General features: G+C 42.0%; 1 protein-coding gene across 2 annotated transcripts; it reads left to right on the top strand.

Moving 5' to 3' along the window:
* The first annotated feature begins 201 nt into the window (after nt 1-201).
* ELOC (elongin C) lies at nt 202-18,451 on the top strand. Of its 2 annotated transcripts, XM_086740939.1 has the most exons (5): nt 276-353; nt 815-886; nt 8,103-8,164; nt 13,357-13,500; nt 15,801-18,451. In XM_086740939.1, the coding sequence occupies exons 3-5, from the start codon at nt 8,161-8,163 to the stop codon at nt 15,989-15,991; spliced, it is 339 nt and encodes a 112-aa protein (XP_086597065.1). In that variant the 5' UTR covers nt 276-353; nt 815-886; nt 8,103-8,160; the 3' UTR covers nt 15,992-18,451. The 2 variants fall into 2 exon arrangements, with proteins under 2 accessions (XP_086597064.1, XP_086597065.1); XM_086740938.1 differs by lacking the exon at nt 815-886 and having other exon boundaries at nt 202-353.
* The last annotated feature ends 283 nt before the right edge of the window (nt 18,452-18,734 follow it).

Here is an 18,734-nt window from a genome sequence, read left to right as displayed (position 1 = left end):
CAGCGAGCTGCGGACCTTGCCTGCCGCGGGCGCCGCCCGGGCCCTCGGAGAGCTCAGCTCCCGCCAGCCCCACGGCAGCGACAGCCGCCCGGGCAACCTCGACTCAACATCTCCCCGGCGCCGCTCCTAACATGGCGGGCCGGTACCTGCCTGCCCCCCCCCCCGGGAACTACGCTCCCCAGCATGCACCACTCCTCGCCACACAGCACGCCGGGAGAAGGGCGCCGCAAGCCGTCGGCGGGCAGGGAGCGGGGGCCGGAAGTGACCCGTGACCTTGCCGGAAGTTCTTGGGAGGCAGCTGGCCCGACACCGCGGGGGCCCTGCGAGTGGGGCGGAGGGAGCGGCGCTGACGGGTGAGTGGCTGCGGGGGCGGCGGGGGATGGATCCACCGGGGCGAGGAGGCCCCGCTGTCGTAGCCCAGGGGGGCGAGAAGGGCGAAAAACGGGGAGGGGGGAGCCCCCGGGGCCTACCCCTGGGAGGGGAGCAGGCCTCGGCCTCCGCGCCGCGCTCTCCCCGCTCCTGGAGGCGGGCGGGGGCTGGACGGGAGCCGAGCGGCGGAGCGGAGGGGCTTGGGGCGGCCGGGGGAGCGCGGGGTGCCGTCGGGGAGTGTTCGGAGGGGTGCGGTGCCATGTCCGGGTTCCCCCGCCGGGACGGTGGCGAAGGGCGCGTTTCTCTTCTTTGCCTGCGGGAGTGAAGCCGTCTCCTTGAAATCCGGGCGCCGCAGGGAAAGGGGCTTTCCAGAACGATGTTTTAATTAAATATCGCTCTTAAAGTTTTTGTGCCACAAATGATGTCTGCCCTCTTCCCACGCCAGGCCCTAGAGAGAGGGGAAAAAAACTAAGGCCGAAAGAATTTAGGATGCGCCCCCAGGGGTTGTTATATCAAGGTGAGAAGTGTTGGTTGAAGTGTGTTAGCCGTAATAGTCAACGAATATAAGCAAAGCAACGTGAACGGAAAAGTGTGATACACTTACATGTAGTAAGAAATAAAAGCTTTTGAATACCGTGTTCCTCAGAGGGAGGTTCTGCTTTAGGGGAACCTGAAAACTGGTAAGTTACTGATGTTTTCAAATATATGTATGAAGAGGAAAAGAGGTGTTAAGCCGTTAACTTGCCAGTTAAACAGGCCAGTTTAATCTTACAATGTGCAATACTATGTACAGGATCTGTACAAAGTGTAGATTGTGAGTTAAGCCCTGCACTGTAGGGAGATTTAGATAGTCGTAGGCCATTTGTTTACTTGGATTTGCTGAAGATCACTTGAAAAAGTTCAATTTGGAAGCAGGCCAGAAAAACAGATAAATAAACAAGTGAGAGGCCTTTAGGCTAAGAACCACTTTGTGTTCTTATTTCTGAATAATCCCTTCTGTGCTCCAGTTTCCTCCTTTTGCTATACTGAGGACAAAAAATATTGTTGGGAGAGAAACAATGTTTAGTAACAGAAGAGTTACTTAGAAGGGGAGTAAGTGTTAGTTAGTTTTTCTGCAATACAGTGGCTACCACCTGCCTTGAGATCAGCCTTTCAATGTGTGTAAGTTACGTCAATAAAATTTTGACTAACAATTCCCGTTAACACTGGGAGCTTTAAGATGGTCTTTAGAAACTGTAAGTACTTCAGTATCTGATTTTTTCTTGTTGTACCAAAGAAAACTCATTTGAGATTTCTTTTTTTTTTTTTTTATACTAGAATGGGTGGTGAACGTATTTAGGTAGTTTCATGCAGTCTTAACGTGAAGACTTAATATTGGTACAGTGAGGAGATCCAGTTGATTCTCTGGAGGTACCCTCTTCTGTCTCCCACTCTCTTGTTTCTTTTTCTGATACATTTGTGTCCATGCTTCTGTCCTTTATGCTTTGAGTGGGGACAGATGAAGATCTTTCAAAAGCATGCTTAATTTCAGGTGTTTTACTGTGGTTTTTGTACTTCTTAATGTATATTAGAAGAAGCCCTAAAGTTTTGTCATAAAAGCAGGAGTTTTGTCAGATTAAAATGAAGGAATTCTGATATATTTTGACAAGTTCTTTTGCACTTAGGTTCAAAATTTCATTGTCTTCGTTATGGGGTAGTTTGCATAACAGTAGGTTTTGATGAATGCTTTAACAAGAGGGCAGAAATCCATTCTCTATAAAATTTTGCAGTATGCTAGCAGCTTTTTTTTATGCTAATGGCAAGAGGTATATAGTACAGGGCTTTTATTGTATCTTAGGAAGAAAACAGTAACAACTCCCTGCCTATTTTTTTTTATATTTTCTTAGGAATTACTGAAAATGAAAGTATTGTGAGATCTTTGATACTCCATGCACAGTGTCCTACCTCATCTCTTGTTTATCTTAAGTAGCATTCACCTGTAGTTTACCTTCCTGTCACACTTCAGTTTACCCCTTAATGTTTGAATTTTAGTGCCTGTGAGTGTGGAATAGTGAATGAGCTGATTTGAAAATCACACCATACCAGTTTTCCTTCATGTGTTTTCTAAATATGCTTCAATCCTTATTTACATTAATTTTTTATATGCATACTGAACGATGAATGCTAAACTAAAGAGCAGTATTTTTGAACAAGTTAGTCTATAGGATCAAGAACAGGATAAGAATTTAGGATTAAACAGTAAGAGGCAACTGTTTTAACACAAAACAGCCTTTGTTTACTGGTGAACTCTTACTAATAAAAAAATGACACCCAGGAAATGTCATGTTTGGCTTCTAAACTAATCTAGGAATTATGACGGCATTTGTGTTACTTGCCTCATATTTTCCAAAAGCTGATAGCACAGAATACAGAAATGCCACCATCTGAAGTATACAAAAGCCATGTGCGCATTGCACAGCTAATAAGTTGGAAGCCATTTGAATTTCCCAAGACCAGAATCTGAATTTTTAAAGAGTTTTCTGTGGGATCAAAGAATTTTGAAATGTTTGCGTGGATTTAATTTTCTTGTGGTAACCAGAATAAAACAATGGGGTTCTGGAATCTGTACAGGGGTTGCATGTGTTCAGTTAAACCAGCATATGTTCTTCAAGTCTACTCTGGTCTCATTGACATACAAGATATACAAGGAAATTACATTCTGGAAATTCTAGGAGGCTTGGGAGATGAACGTGCAGCTTTGGGAGTGAGGTGGGAGGGTCATGGACATGCTTTGGTTTTTGTCTTGCATTTCATGCTCAAGAGAAGCAGGGAAGAGGTCAAACTAAACTCACTGTATCATAGTATTTTTTTTTCTTAGGGTTGTAAAGAGAAGAATAAGATGTTTTAAGTATATTTTCTGGCCAAGCACAAATACAGGCTGGGCGGAGAATGGATCAAGAGCACCCCTGAGGAGAAGGACTTGGGTGGGCTGCTGGACAAGAAGCTCAACATGAGCCGGCAATGTGCTCTTGCAGCCCAGAAAGCCAACCGCATCCTGGGCTGCATCAGAAGCGTGGCCAGCAGGTCGAGAGAGGGGATTTTCCCCCTCTACTCCACTTTCATGAGACCCCACCTGGCGTATTGCATCCAGCTCTGGAGCCCCCAGCATAAGAAGGATGTGGACCTGTTGCAGAGAGTCCAGAAGAAGGCCACAAAGATGATGAGAGGGCTGGAGCACCTCTCCTATGAGGACAGGCTGAGAGAGTTGAGACTGTTCAGCCTGGAGAAGAGAAAGCTCTGGGGAGACCTTACAGCAGCCTTCCAGTACCTAGAGGGGGCCTAGAGGAACAATGGGGAGAAACTCTTCAGTAGGGCCTGTTGTGATAGGACAAGGGGTAATGGTTTTAAACTAGAAGGAGGTAGATTCAGACTACACATCAGGAAAAAATATTTTACGCTCAGGGTGGTGGAACACTGGAACAGGTTGCCCAGAGAGGTGGTGGAAGCCCCATCCCTGGAAACATTCAAGGCCAGGTGGGATGAGGCTCTGAGCAACCTGATCTGGTTGGAGATGTCCCTGCTTGTTGCATGGAGGTTGGATTATATGGCCTTTAAAGGTTCCTTCCGACCCAAAACTATTCTATGATTCTAAGATGCTTTTCACAAAATAATAATTTTGAATTGCGGTATGTTCTAATCTTCATGAAGTGTTATGACACATTGAATACTTCTTGATACAGAAGAGGAACCAATAGATGCTAACACATTATTATTGTTCTTTTATGTTTTTCACATTTCCCAGCTTTCTTGTTTTTCTTTCCTTCTCTCTTCTTTTGTCGCATTGACTTTATGATTTTTCTATGCTCTCTACTCTCCATATTTTGTCAGGAATAAGTCTATACACCTAATAGTATTCATGATTATATTTTTAGGTTGGTTTTTTTTTTCTACCCGCAAATGACACGTTGTTATATCAGAATAGAAACTGAGTGAAACCAAACTGTATCCCTTGCTTACATTTTGAATGCATCATATAATGGAGTGTTTGATGTCTTTTTCGTAAAAGCGGGTAGGCTTTCCGCATCTTTTGGCAACAGAATGTTAGTTTTGTTCTATATTCGGAACCAAACTTGGATTCTGGAATAGCAGTATAAATTCTTTTTTTTTTAGTTTATCTTCATTTGTTGGACTTAAAGTGGAGAATTGCTTTCTTTACTGTGCTGTGAATACTGTGAGGTTTATCCTTTTAATTAATTGTTATTTTTATCTCTATTTGAGTTTTATTTTGCGAAGCTGGGTAAACAAGATTAATTTTTCCTTTATGCAGCAGGCTCTTTGGTCATATCAGTAGCACCTTTCTGTAGTTCTTTTCTTGAAAACAGGAATTCAGAATTGTGTGTGGTATTCCAGACAAGTTGTTGCTCATGTGCAGCAATGTTCATATTCCCCTATTTCTATTGCAAAGAAATCACTGATGTGCCTTTGCCTCTTCCACCCCCTCTTTCCACCATCTGCCCTCCACCCCCCCGAGCTGCATCAGTTTACAGTTGATCACAGAGTAAGTATACTCCCAGATAACAAGCCCTGACTACATGAAAGAAGCTTGATCAGTCCCTATGTGCAGGAATCTTGCATTTGATATGATTTTATTTCATGTGGCTTCTAGTGTGCCATTTTTCAAGACTGATCACTTGTATGTGTGTAATACTCTGTTCCCCTTTTGTTGCAGTGCTTTCCACTTCTGTCTCATCTAAACCTACCAATTACTTTCTGGCAGCATTGTTAAAAAAAAAAAAAGTCTGATATAATTTTTAGAGGAACTACTAGTTCTTTTCTAGTTCAATTGTTCCATGTTTGCACCATCATACTATATTCTTGTAGAAAGTTTATTTCTCATTTTAAGATTACCCTCTTACCAAATTTATATCACTTCAGATGGTTTACTGAATCTGTATTGCTTCTTGTTTGAGTTTTGGTTTTTTTTAAAGGAAATTACTAATTAATTTTTTACATACTGGATTAGTCCAGCATGTCCTAAATCTGCTAACACTTACTGCACTTTTATCCTGTTTTCCTTTTTCATAAAATGGAATTCAGAATTCACTGAGATGCCTGATAACTTTTTTTCTTCTTTAAGTGTTAACTACTGGGGTTTTTTTTTCTCTCTAATCGTATGATAGCACATTTCAATTGATTTTATTAAAATGCTCGTTACAATTTTTGGGATAGCTCTAGTGTTTTGCTGTAGACTTTTTTTTCAGTTCCCCAGCTTCAGCGTATTAGCTGAAGTTATGCTTTTACCTTGGGAGGTGTTGGTGTATTTGCATTCCCACTAACTAGCCTGTCTTTATTCCTGTATCCAGTGGCATTATTTGTACTGGAAACCAAGCGACGTCTCATCATCACCAGTACCTCCACAAAATGGTGTAACTTCTTCTGTGGGTTTTTTTAAAAATTGTTATTTATAAAATATAAGTGGTTTCGCTACTCTTTTGGAGAGCAGGGAAGGTTTTTGTGGCTAGAGAAAGAGGTAGCACAAGTGATCCTTTTCTGTGAAGTAGAAGTAATAATGTAACGTACCCCTTCAGTTCCTAAGCAACAGATACTCTCCAATAAGATGCTCGATTTCCATTTACAAAAACTGTTGAAATAGGTGGAAGGGTGAAAGATCCTATCAGTTCTGTGCTGCAGCTGTTCCAGCACCGGAATGTAATTTCCTTGGATGAGTTCCTGGAATTATTAAAAATGGCCAAGGCATTTAACACTTGATATTAAGGTATCTCTATGACAGCATACACAAATTCACTCTCAAAGGGCATTCTTGAATGTGTCTTACAGTCAGGAACTTTTCACGTGCAAGAGTACAGGTGAAAAGATGTTTCTTATACCAGTGGGGAAGGAAATATTTTATAAGATATGTCTGTAAAGTCAGGATAATTTTCAAAGACAAGAACAATGTAAGTGGAGGATGCCTTTTGCTCAGTTCTCCACAGACAACTAAAAACTATTGGTCATGCAGATGTAGTGGGATTAGGTGTACATGGCAAAGTGCCTTGTTGTGAAAACTTGAGGAAACATTCAGGCTATTCCATATTTGCAGTTACAAAAAAAAGGGAGATGGAACAAATCAGCACCTAAGTGCTGTTGAGAAATGAAGCTATCATCAAAGACCTGCATCTTCTGAATCTTGCAGCTCCCTCCTTAATTTGCTTGCATTTTTGGCTAAGCTTTTACAAGAAATGTAGGCGGGAGGGGATGAAGGGAGTGGTCTCTTCTTGTTTTTCCACACGTCCTGCTCTGGAGTCTGTCTCTGTCGTGGGACAGAGACAGTAATTGAAGTTCGTGCCTCTGCTCGTTGCTTTTCGAAGCAACATGGATTGTCAGAATTCTTAAGTCTCTTTGCTGCCTCCAGCCCTGGATATCGACAGGGAAACCAGCCAGAATCACTGGTGCTGTTTTCCTGAACCTGTAGGCACACAACAGTAGTTTATTGATTTATAATGGGTTAATGTTTGGAGAGCAACTGTGAAAGGAATTTTAGGACAGCAGTTGGGTGGGTGGAATTTCTCTTCCTAAGTTTTCTTTTCCACAGCAGAGATGCAGTTTAGCGTAAAGAAATATATGTTGTATCTGAACATACCAGATTTGTTTTGCAAATAAGTGCTTCGATTTCTCTAACTCTCTGAATTCATTTACATGGTGAAATACGTATGCAGCAAGCTGGATGTCAATTTACAAGCTATGGGAGCTCCTGGTTAACTTACCGTGTGAATACCTACATTAAATGTCCGAAGTAGATTATCTAGGTGACATTTGTGACTGTATCAAGAACTGTCAGTCTTCTGGGAAGGACAGATTGGAGGCCAGATATTTAGCCGATTAGACTGATCTGTGAGTCTTCTCCAGCCTAAACAACCCCAGTTCTCTCAGCCTCTCCTCATATGACAGGCGTTCCAATCCCTCGGTCATCTTTGTGGCCCTTTGGAGGACACAGTTCAGTCTAGCAGTACTGGGGAACCCAGAACTGGACCCGGCACTCCAGATATGTCCCACCGGTGCTGAGTAGAGGGGCAGGATCACCTGCCTCAACCTGCTGTCAACACTCCTCCTAATACAGCCCAGGGTGCTGTTGGCTGCCTTGGCTGCAAGGCACGTTGCTGGCTCATGTTCAACTTGGTGTCCACCAGCACCTCGGGTCTCTTTCTGCAAAGCTGCTTTCCAGCTGGTAGTGGTGCCTGGGGTAACTTTGCCAAGGTGCAGGGGTTTGCATTTCCCTTTGATAAACTTCGTATGTTTCCTGTTGTCCCCTTTCTCTACCTTGTCGAGGTCCCTCTGAATGGCAGGGTATCCACTCCTCTAGTCACAGCACAGGGAAAGAAAGCATTTGCACACTTTGCACTTGCTTTCTTTACCTCCTCAAACCATTGCATGGATGGTATACGTGGTGATAAAAGTTGTAAGGCTCTTGAAATAACTCCGGCTTTAGAGGCAAGGGTGTTTAAAAATCTCAGGGGAACAATTTCTTTACAAAGTAAGCTAAAATTTAGAGGTTCTTTAATACGGTGGGGATCTCTGGACAGCAAAGCTCAGTTTCAAAACGTAATGTTTTCAAAACATACTGCTTATCAACATTGCGCGCTGTGTACCGTCATATTATTTTCTGAAGTGTTTATGGTAATATAAAGGCTAATAACTAAAGCTGACTTAAGAAATTGTACTACTGACTGAAAATATTGCCACTTGTGTTTTTTCAGACGCTCCTACTGCAAAAGCTGCCGTTGAAAAGAAACAATTTTTTTAATTAAGAACAGAATGGGTAAGTTCATAATCTTAGAGGGGTTTTTTTTATTTCTGTAATGTGAAGCATTTTCTCTCTTACATCGGTAGAGGAGGTCACTGTTAGAGTTTAAATGTTAATCTTGTCACTGTTTTTCTTCTAGCCTCAAAAGTTAATGGAACTTCCTACAAATTTTTTTCAGGAGGATTTTCTGAAGTGACGGTTCATTTGTCAAAAGACTTGTTCAGAGTGCATCTATCTAACATTTCACTTCCTTAATATGCATAGTGGTGGAATGTACATAATATACATCCTAAAATAGGATGCCTTTATAGCACTGAACTTTTAGATGGTGGACAAGAAAATTTCCCTATGTTCTCTTTTAAATATTTTTTGTTTGTTAACTGAGGTCAGCTGGTTGAATTCTGGCTAAGAGATCATAATAAGGACTGTCTTTTTCTGATAAATTACTGTGTGTATGTGTGTGTGCCCTGACTAAACGTCTGAAACTGTTGTATCTGTCTCTTTGCAAATGACTCGTTTGTGAAACATGATTGGAGAGATTCTGGTTTTAGCTGTACTTTTTCTGAATGTATTTTAGCATCTTTGGTGCTGCCAGTACTTTATTAAAATTGGCAATGACGACATGGCAATTCAATTTTAACTTCAAATTCACAAAGCAGTTTAACTGATTTGGGTAATGTTATATTTGCTGTAACGCTAAATACAATGCAAGGTACTTATTCTAATATTAATATAATTGCTATTCTGTATTTTGTTAGAAGAACAATGCTAACAATAAAATGTAAAGTTTGTAGTCTGTATCTGGTTTATCTTCTGTACTTCTGCATGCGATCATGAAATACTGGCAGTATATTACTTCCCTAGAAGTGTACGGATCTCTTCTGTTACACTTTTCCAAGCTGGAAGAGCTTCCAGGACTTTAATTTTTAACTTTCTGTCAAGATTAATACTATTCTGAAAATAATATTTTATGCTCAGTATCAAATTCAGGTATTTTTAAAATGGAATTCTATCATTACTTGCCAAATTAGTTCTACACTCCACTGCCATATAAAATACAGTATTTGAAAGGAGGCATTAGCTTTCCAGTTTGAACTTGATAGAAATTGTATATTTAGTGGGGTGGGGTTTTTTTACACTCATTTTTTCAAAAATATTTTAAAATTACTGCAGTGTTTATTACTTAAAAGTTTACAGGAATATATAAAGACCAATTACAGAGACAGCCTCCTTAGTGCTATGGTATCGTACCGTGCTAAGCACTATACAGGCACAAAGTAGACAGTGGATGCAGACGATGCTGCCTAAATAGACAAGATAGGGAAAGTGTTAAGAGTGAACAGGGTGAACAGTGCAGTGGTGGCAACAGTAATGTTGTTTTTCCAACTTTTACAGATAGTGATGTTACGAAAGAATAAATGAATGAACAAAAAGGGAAGTGGGGGAGGGGGAGCACAGTTCAGCCCACTGCTGTCAGCATGGCGCCAGTGCCAGCACCGAGGGTCCAGAAGCTGAGGAAGGATCGCAGAAAAGTGCAAATAAACCTAAACTGCAGTGCAATAGCACCCCTGTCGCTCCAGCCAGCAAGTCGGCTTTGTCGGGGGCCCAGCTGAAGTGTCTCTATACCAATGCACGCAGCATGGGGAATAAACAGGAAGAGCTGGAGATGCTTGCACACAAGCAGGGCTACGACCTCATTGGCATCACGGAGACGTGGTGGGATGACACATACGACTGGAGCGTCAACATGGAAGGGTATAGGCTTTTTAGAAAAGACAGGAAGGGGAGACGAGGAGGGGGTGTCGCTCTCTACATCAGCAACCGGCTGGAGTGTGTGGAGCTCCACCTGGGGATGGAGGAGGAGCTGACAGAGAGCTTATGGGTCAAGATTAGAGGATGGGGACGGACAGGGGACGTTACGGTGGGGGTCTGTTACAGGCCGCCTGGCCAGGAGGACAGAGCAGATGAAGTGCTCTATAGGCAGATAGGAGCAGCCTCACGGTCACAGGCCCTGGTTCTCATGGGGGACTTCAACCACCCTGACGTCTGTTGGAGAGACAACACGGCAGGGCACAGGCAGTCCAGGAGGTTCCTGGAACGCGTGGATGACAACTTCCTCTTGCAGGCGATAGAGGAGCCGACAAGGAGGGGTGCCATGCTCGACCTTGTGCTCACCAACAGGGAGGGGCTGGTGGGGGATGTGAAACTAAAGGACAGCCTTGGCTGCAGCGACCATGACATGGTGGAGTTCAAGATCCACGGGGCAGCAAGGAAATTACATGGCAAGCTCTCTGCCCTAGACTTCAGGAAGGCGGACTTCAGCCTCTTCAGGGACCTGATGGGCCAAGTGCCATGGGAGGCGGCCCTGGAGGGAAGAGGGGCCCAGGAAAGTTGGTCTATATTCAAGGAGCACCTCCTCCAAGCTCAGCAGAGGTGCATCCCGATGAAAAACAAGTCAGGCAAAAAGGCCAGGAGGCCAGCGTGGATGAGCAAGGAGCTCCTGGACCAACTGAAAGTGAAAAAGGAAGCCTATAGAGGGTGGAAGTGGGGACAGGTAGCCTGGGAGGACTACAAAGAGGCTGCGCGAGTGGCCAGGGATAAGGTAAGGAAGGCCAAAGCCCTGGCAGAACTGAATCTGGCCAGGGATATAAAATGCCACAAGAAGAGCTTTTATAGGTACATAGGGGACAAAAGAAAGTGCAGGGAAAATGTAGGCCCCCTCCAGAAGGGAACTGGTGTCCTGGTTACCCAGGACATGGAGAAGGCTGAGGTTCTCAATGACTTTTTTGCCTCAGTCTTCACCGACAAGAGTTCCTGTCACACCACCCAAGCTGTAGAAGGTGCAAGCAGGGACTGCGAGAATGAAGAACTGCCCGTTGTACTCGAAGAGCAGGTTCGGGATCATCTGAGGAACCTCAAGGTGCACAAGTCCATGGGACCTGATGAGATCCATCCGCAGGTCCTGAGAGAACTGGCGGATGAAGTTGCCAAGCCACTGGCCATCATATTTGAGAAGTCGTGGCGGTGTGGTGAGGTCCCCAATGACTGGAAGAGAGGGAACATAACCCCGGTTTTTAAAAAGGGGAATAAGGAAGACCCGGGTAACTACAGGCCAGTCAGCCTCACCTCTGTGCCTGGCAAGGTCATGGAGCAGATTCTCCTGGAAACCATGCTAAGGCACATGGAGAGCAAGGAGGTGGTTGGTGACAGCCAGCATGGCTTCAGCAAGGGCAGATTGTGCCTGACCAATTTGGTGGCCTTCTATGACGGGGTGACGGCATCGGTGGACAAGGGATGAGCAACTGACATCATCTACCTGGATTTGTGCAAAGCTTTTGACACTGTCCCGCATGAGATCCTTCTCTCTAAACTGGAGAGACATGGGTTTGATGGACAGACCACTCGGTGGATAAGGAGTTGGCTGGATGGCCGCACTCAGAGAGTGGTGGTCAACGGCTCAATGTCCACGTGGAGACCAGTCACGAGTGGCGTCCCTCAGGGGTCCGTGTTGGGCCCGGCCCTGTTCAACATCTTTGTCGGCGACATGGACAGTGGGATAGAGTGCACCCTCAGCAAGTTCACTGATGACACCAAGCTGTGTGGTGCCGTTGACACGCTGGAAGGGAGGGATGCCATCCAGAGGGACCTTGACTGGCTGGAGAGGTGGGCCTGTGCCAACCTCATGAAGTTCAACCAGGCCAAGTGCAAGGTCCTGCACCTGGGTCATGGCAATCCCAGGCACAAACATAGGCTGGGCGGAGAATGGATCAAGAACAGCCCTGAGGAGAAGGACTTGGGAGTGCTGGTGGACAAGAAGCTCAACATGAGCCGGCAATGCGCCCTTGAGGCCCAGAAGGCCAACCGCATCCTGGGCTGCATCAAGAGGAGCGTGGCCAGCAGGTCGAGGGAGGTGATTCTCCCCCTCTACTCTGCCCTGGTGAGACCCCACCTGGAGTACTGTGTCCAGTTCTGGAGCCCCCAGCACAAGAAGGACATGGACCAGTTGGAGAAGGTCCAGAGGAGGGCCACGAAGATGATAAAAGGGCTGGAGCACCTCTCTTATGAGGACAGGCTGAGAGAGTTGGGGCTGTTCAGCCTGGAGAAGAGGAGGCTCCGGGGAGACCTGATAGCGGTCTTCCAGTACCTCAAGGGGGCCTACAAGAAAGATGGGGAAAGACTGTTTAGTAGGGCTTGTTGCAATAGGATGAGAGGTAATGGTTTTAAAGTAGAGGGGGGTAGATTTAGATTAGAAATTAGGAAAAAAATTTTTACGATGCGAGTTATAGAACACTGGAACAGGTTGCCCAGAGAGGTGGTGGAGGCCCAATCCCTGGAAACGTTCAAGGCCAGGTTGGATGAGGCTCTGAGCAACCTGATCTAGTTGGAGATGTCCCTGGTCCTTGCAGGGGGGTTGGACTAGATGACCTTTGAAGGTCCCTTGCAACCCTAACCATTCTATGATTCTATGATTCTAAGTGGAATAAGGGCTTACAGAGAAACGAAGTAGAGAGCAGGTATATAGTGAGACGGAAGAGAGAAGGGAAACAGCAGAAGCATAGTCAAAACTGCTGTGGGGAGGATTTCCAGATTTCCTTGGTTTTAGTAGTTTTGCACTTTCCCTGCTTTCCACCAAAGGTCACAATACAGGTGTGCACTAACGCTGTATGGTTCTGGGTCTGGCTGGGCAATGGGGAAGGATGAATCCTATTTCATGTCATACCTTCAGTACAGGAATACTGACTGCTTTTATTCTCACACATTCTTCAAAAAGCTCTCTTTTCCTTGCAGTCTGTATTTTAAAATATTAGATATGTATTCAGGTAACTTGTAGAAGTACTAGTACGATAAACGTGGCAATAGCCTTATGGATGGAAGCAGTAATATGTTCAGTTCACTTGAGAATGTCTAAAGGAAAATTTCATCCCTGTGCAGATTTTAGAAATCATGTCAGAATTTGGTGATGGAGAAGTGAGAGGAGAGGTGTTAATAAAAAAATTCCTACTCTTTCAAAAATTCTTTAAAACGCATTGCTGCGTGCTTCAGAGAAGTTGACTTCAAATATACAAAATGCTTCTTTGCTACTTCTGGTTGTATTGGGGGGTTCTGTCTGTCTGCAAACATAGTCATAGAAAAGACTGCAGCTTGCATTCTTAGTGATGTGAATAAGTCATTATGTTCTGAAATTGTTAATCTGTTTTCCGTTATAGATGGAGAAGAGAAAACATACGGTGGGTGTGAGGGCCCAGATGCTATGTACGTGAAGTTAATATCCTCCGATGGCCATGAGTTCATTGTAAAAAGAGAGCATGCATTAACATCAGGAACAATAAAAGCTATGTTGAGTGGACCAGGTAGGCACAAAGTATTTAGTACCTTCACATCCTTTGTTTTCACTTTTGGACAGCTTGAATTTATATCATGCAGTGAGTGAAAGTTGGAATAAATGATAAATTTTCCAGATCCTGCCCAGTTCCTGTTTCCAGTGGAACAGTCCACGTCTGTGGGGTATTGTGGTACCAGGCATATAATTGGACTCTCTCTGCTTTTGGACAGTTAGCAATCTTATGGCATCGTTTCTACTAGTTTTCAATGGTATGAGAACTTGAGGGTATTACAGGAAACATGTAGCTGTCAAATTCAAAACAAACAAGAGGGGGTAGTTCTGCATTGCCACCTCTGTGGTGGAACTTTTAGTATTCTGTACTGGATCTGGCTGGTGTGAAGTTAATTTTCTTCATAGCAGGTCATATGGTTCTCTGGTTTAGATTTGTGACCAAAACAATGCCGAAAACACACTGATGTTTTAGGTATTGCTGAGCAGTGTTTGCACAGAGTCCTGGCCTTCTCTGTTTCTCATTCTTCCCCCCACCCAGTGAATAGACAGGGGAGTATGCAAGAGATTGGGAGGGAACACAGCTAATCAGGTGACCCAAACTAACCAAAGAGATATTACATGCCACGTAACATCATGCTCAGAAGTAAAAAGGGAGAGGAAGGGGTTAGGGAGGTTAGCCATCTTTTGTTTGGGAACTGTCTGGGCATCAGTCTACCCACGGGAGGTGGTGAGTGATTACCTTTGCATCAATTGTTTTGTTTTGTTTCCTTTCTCTTCTTCCACTTGTCTTTCCTTATTAAACTTTTTTTTTTTTATCTCAACCCATGAGTTTTCTTGCTTTTACTCTTCCTTTCATCTTCCCTTGTCCCACTGGAGAGATCTATTTGCTTAATATATTTTTAATTACTTAGTAATAGATGGGCAAACTTAGCAAAATTAAAATTGTCAGCTTAATGTTCTGCTAAATGTCATTGTAATGGTTGAATTTGAAAATATGCAGCAGGTCTGTTGTGTCTGATCCACTGTCAGCTTCCCAGACACCTAAGAGGAAGAATAGTTACAAGACTTGCTCTGAATTTGTTCCACAAACAATATGAAGGAATAAAAGGCGAAGCAGCCTGCTTACAGAGCTAGAAAACTTGGCTCTGTAAAAGAGTCAGTATTCAAAAATATTTTGTATAAAAACTAGCAAAATAAATGCGTTGAGAAGGTAAAGTACTCCTGCTGTATAGTTCAGTAGGTCATCATTTCACTGATGTGTAAGTGTTCTCTATTTCAGTACTGTGACATATGCTAACATTTCTTCTGTTACTCCCTACTGTTCCTGTATTAGAATTCAAGCCAGATTGGCTTCAGATATTTCTATACAAATGTGTGTAGACGTTAGGAAATAGTTCTGCTTTGTAGGTAGAAGGAGATTCCTACAGAAGTAGTGGGAACGGTCTCCCATAAATATGGAGTATATGTTAGTGGTTTTTGTATTGTCTTTCAACTGAATGAGTTGAAAGTCCAGAGAGATGAGGAAAAGAGGGACAAAGATAGCAGTAGAAAGGCTCTGGAACTAACCACAGGATGACTTCATATCATCCAAGTTTCATGCTTATAGGCACTATAGAAAGCTTATTTCAAATGTACTTGTGTTTTGAGATTTGAGCTTTGGATAAATTCTTCAATATCTAATAGGGATAAACTCGTACTGTATGAACCCGTTCCTCCAGTACAACTAGGATTTACCTGTCCCTTCTGCCTGCCTGTTTTCACAGCTTATCAAGTTAATACATCTTTGAGGTTTCAACCCTGTATCGAATCTGCCTGAAACTAACTGAGAAATTCAAAGCTAGTGGGATCACAGAAGGGACTACTGATAAATGTGCATATGCAGATACGGAACATCTATAAACCAATTTTTATTCTTGTATAAGACAGCTAGAAATTTGGATTGATAGCTTTTTTTTTTTTTTTCTTTTTAAATGTTATTACTGTGACCTTTAGAGCAGAGCATCTATAAAGCAAGCAACCTAAATTTCTCATCTGGTTGTTCAGAATATTGTTAATAGGCTGCAGCCAAAATAAACATTTTGTAATGCAGTGGATCTGTAGTGTATCTGTAATGTAATGGATCTTGTAATGTGGTGAATGTGACACATCCTGCTTTACACTGAAGAATCTAATACCAGGAACATGAGACTTACGCAAGTCTATTTAGAATGTGTTGTGTTAGTATGGTAAAGTGTTTCATTTTGCAGTGAATTGAGATTCTGACTTTTCATTTGGTGTTTTGTGTTTTTTTGTTTTGTTTATTTTTTTTTCCTACAGGACAGTTTGCAGAAAATGAAACAAATGAGGTGAATTTTAGAGAGATCCCATCCCATGTCCTATCCAAAGTATGCATGTATTTCACCTACAAGGTCCGCTATACTAACAGCTCTACGGAGATTCCTGAATTCCCAATTGCACCTGAAATTGCACTGGAACTTCTGATGGCTGCAAACTTCTTAGATTGTTAAATAAAATAAATTATAATAAAAATGTAAAACTTTTTTCAGTATTTAATACATGTAGTTCAGTTAGTAACTTTTTTCAGATAGCATGTTGCGTGTGTGCTGTTGAGAACTGTAAAGTTCACTGCAGAGGCAATAGCCTTCAGTCCTTTTGCATATAGCAATCATTCAGTTGAAGTTTGTTTTGCTGCTTACACAAATAAGGACCTTTTCACAAACTGAGACAAATAAACAAGTATGCCAATTAGTAGATGGCTATGCCTTATCCTTTAGGTGTGGTAGAACTTTCTTTTAATACAATGACCATAGAAAATACTGGAGTTTAGTCTAATGCTCTCTAAAAGGTAATTATAGTTAAATATGAGTAGCTGTTTAGAGTTTCTAACTTTCTCTTATTGTTAAAAGTTTCTAAACATCTGAACTTAATCTCCTTTGTAAGATAGCTGTCCTTTAGCATAGTTACACTAACTAGATTAGAAGTGCCCTCCCTAAGGTTTGTATACTGGCAGCAATATTCCATTTAGGTTGAAAGTGGAGGATGTAGGAGAATGCTTAAGGCTTTTGATTTAAATCATGGTATAGACATGCGTAAAGGTGTACTTGATGCATTTTTTTCTTTTATAACCTAAATTTTCCCCATTAGTAATTACGAATATTCAAGTCACTTGTCTGCAAAGTAAGGCTGTGATCCTACTGACAGTGACTTTTAAGGGGAAAAATAACTTACAATTTGTGTATAGTATCTTCTGTATAACATATAAGGTTATTCTTAATGTACTGTCACATGACCGATATGGATTTTATATGGTTTCAGTTATGATTTATTTCCATTGTTGTGATTGGTTATGTAAAGTCTGTATTTAATCTTTAGAGTAGGAGTCATTTAAATTTTGTAACACAGTAACTGAAAAGATAGCAGTTATCCTATCTTTTACCTCTTCCTTGACCTCTCCCTTGTATCCACAGAAAAAGACCCTGAAACGTGGAGGTCTTTTATATTTGAAGGAAAGGGCATTAAGCAGATGTTTAAGGAGCTGTTTTATAAATTTCATAGGCATTTCCAATGTTTTTACAAATATTTTAGGGGAAAAGGATTGGCAAGCCACTGACATAATACTAGAGTGGAACACACAATCTCTTGATAGTTCCTGCTGGTAGTTGCCTATACTATCAGTTCTTTGTTCAAAACAAGTTTCCATAAAGAAAAAAAAAAAAAAGAAACTTGAGACAAGAAGTTGCTTTTTGTTCAGCTGCAGCCTGAAGAACCCTTCCGCCAAAATAATCTCTAAATGAGAGTAAATCTAATGCATCATAAAAAATGATGGAAGAACACTGTAGTTAGCATTTCCATCAGCTGCCACTGCTTCAGCTTTGTTTTGGTCAAGAAGTGGTTGTGGTCTTTCACGGAGAAATTCCAGTGACAGATGGTGGGACATCTTTATTGATGTATTAATTCATGGTGAATTTAGAGGGCTGAAACTCACCTCTAAGCCTGTTTAACAACTTAAATACAACTTTGAAGATATTTTTCTGGACAAAACCTAGTAACTTACATAGACTATGCAGTCTGCCCATGGAGGAGCTCAGTTCTGACAGATGAAATTTTACTCTGGGCTTGAATAATGCTTGATAGACAAGCTGACATTTGTCAATGTATTGATAGATTAGCTGACATTTATTCACATCACATACTTTGGCACAATTTATTGTGTTTAATATGGGGATGTTTGTGACTAGATTGGTTTTGCACGATAAAGCTGAAGTGCATTGCAAGGCAATTGTCTGAAATCCTATGTTTAAGCACTCTGGTCAGTGCTGTTACTGTTAGTAACTCATTTTCAAGAGCACTAAAAAGATAAACGCAAACCAGAGATACCCTGTTATGCTGCTTTTGTTAGAGCCACTAGGAATACCCTAAAAGGTCAAGGAATACCAACATGGATATTTTAGTCCCAACTACATTTCAGTATGAGCGAGTCTTAAGTTCTTTGGCCATTTTTAATAGTCTTGAGGTTAATGACTTGCAGTTTAAAATTGAAGTAAAAAGGATGTCTTTTTTTTTTTTTAAAAAAAAAAGGTGTTTTTTTCCTTCCCCCTCACCTTTTTAAGCATTCCAAAATAATCTTCTGTTAAAATACATTGCATTTTTATGATTCTGTACTTCAGCAGTAAGGTAAAGTAGCTGGTTTAGTTCTGAATAATAATTTCATTGTTTTTCCTTCAGCTTAATGTATCATACAGTAACTTTGAACACTCAGGAAATGCAGTAGTGTCCTGGAGCACACTATTTGCAAAACCACTGGCTGTTAAGAAAACTAACCTGCAGATTTCTAAGGGGGAGGGGGGCAGAGGGAATTAGTGCAATTTCCGTGATAGTGACATGGGTATGCTATTATCAGACAATTGGAAACTTACCACGCTTAACCCCCGAGTTCTAAATAAATTTCAAATTTGAAAATTTTTAAACCTGTGTTTCTGTTGATTTATGACCTCTCAGAGTAAGTATTCATGTGCAGACTCATAGTTTTCATGGTTATGTGGTAAGCAAATTGCTGGTATAATTAGTATTTGGGTAATAGGTGGTGAACCTGCATGTATAAAATTAAAGGGTTTTTTTAATAGGTCTGAAGAATTCAATAGATTGAAAGTGTTTAGATAGCTTTGTGCTCCTCTGAATTACAAGTATGCACAATTCTTGGAAGCAACCAAGTACTAAAAAAGGATGGTATTCCTCAACAGCCTTGAAGAG

Source organism: Chlamydotis macqueenii, chromosome 2 (assembly GCF_036417535.1).
Source record: "Chlamydotis macqueenii isolate bChlMac1 chromosome 2, bChlMac1.mat, whole genome shotgun sequence".
In the NCBI taxonomy this organism is placed as follows: domain Eukaryota; kingdom Metazoa; phylum Chordata; class Aves; order Otidiformes; family Otididae; genus Chlamydotis; species Chlamydotis macqueenii.
The sequence above is the reverse complement of the archived record's forward strand: the minus strand, read 5'-3'. Positions and strand labels throughout refer to the sequence as shown.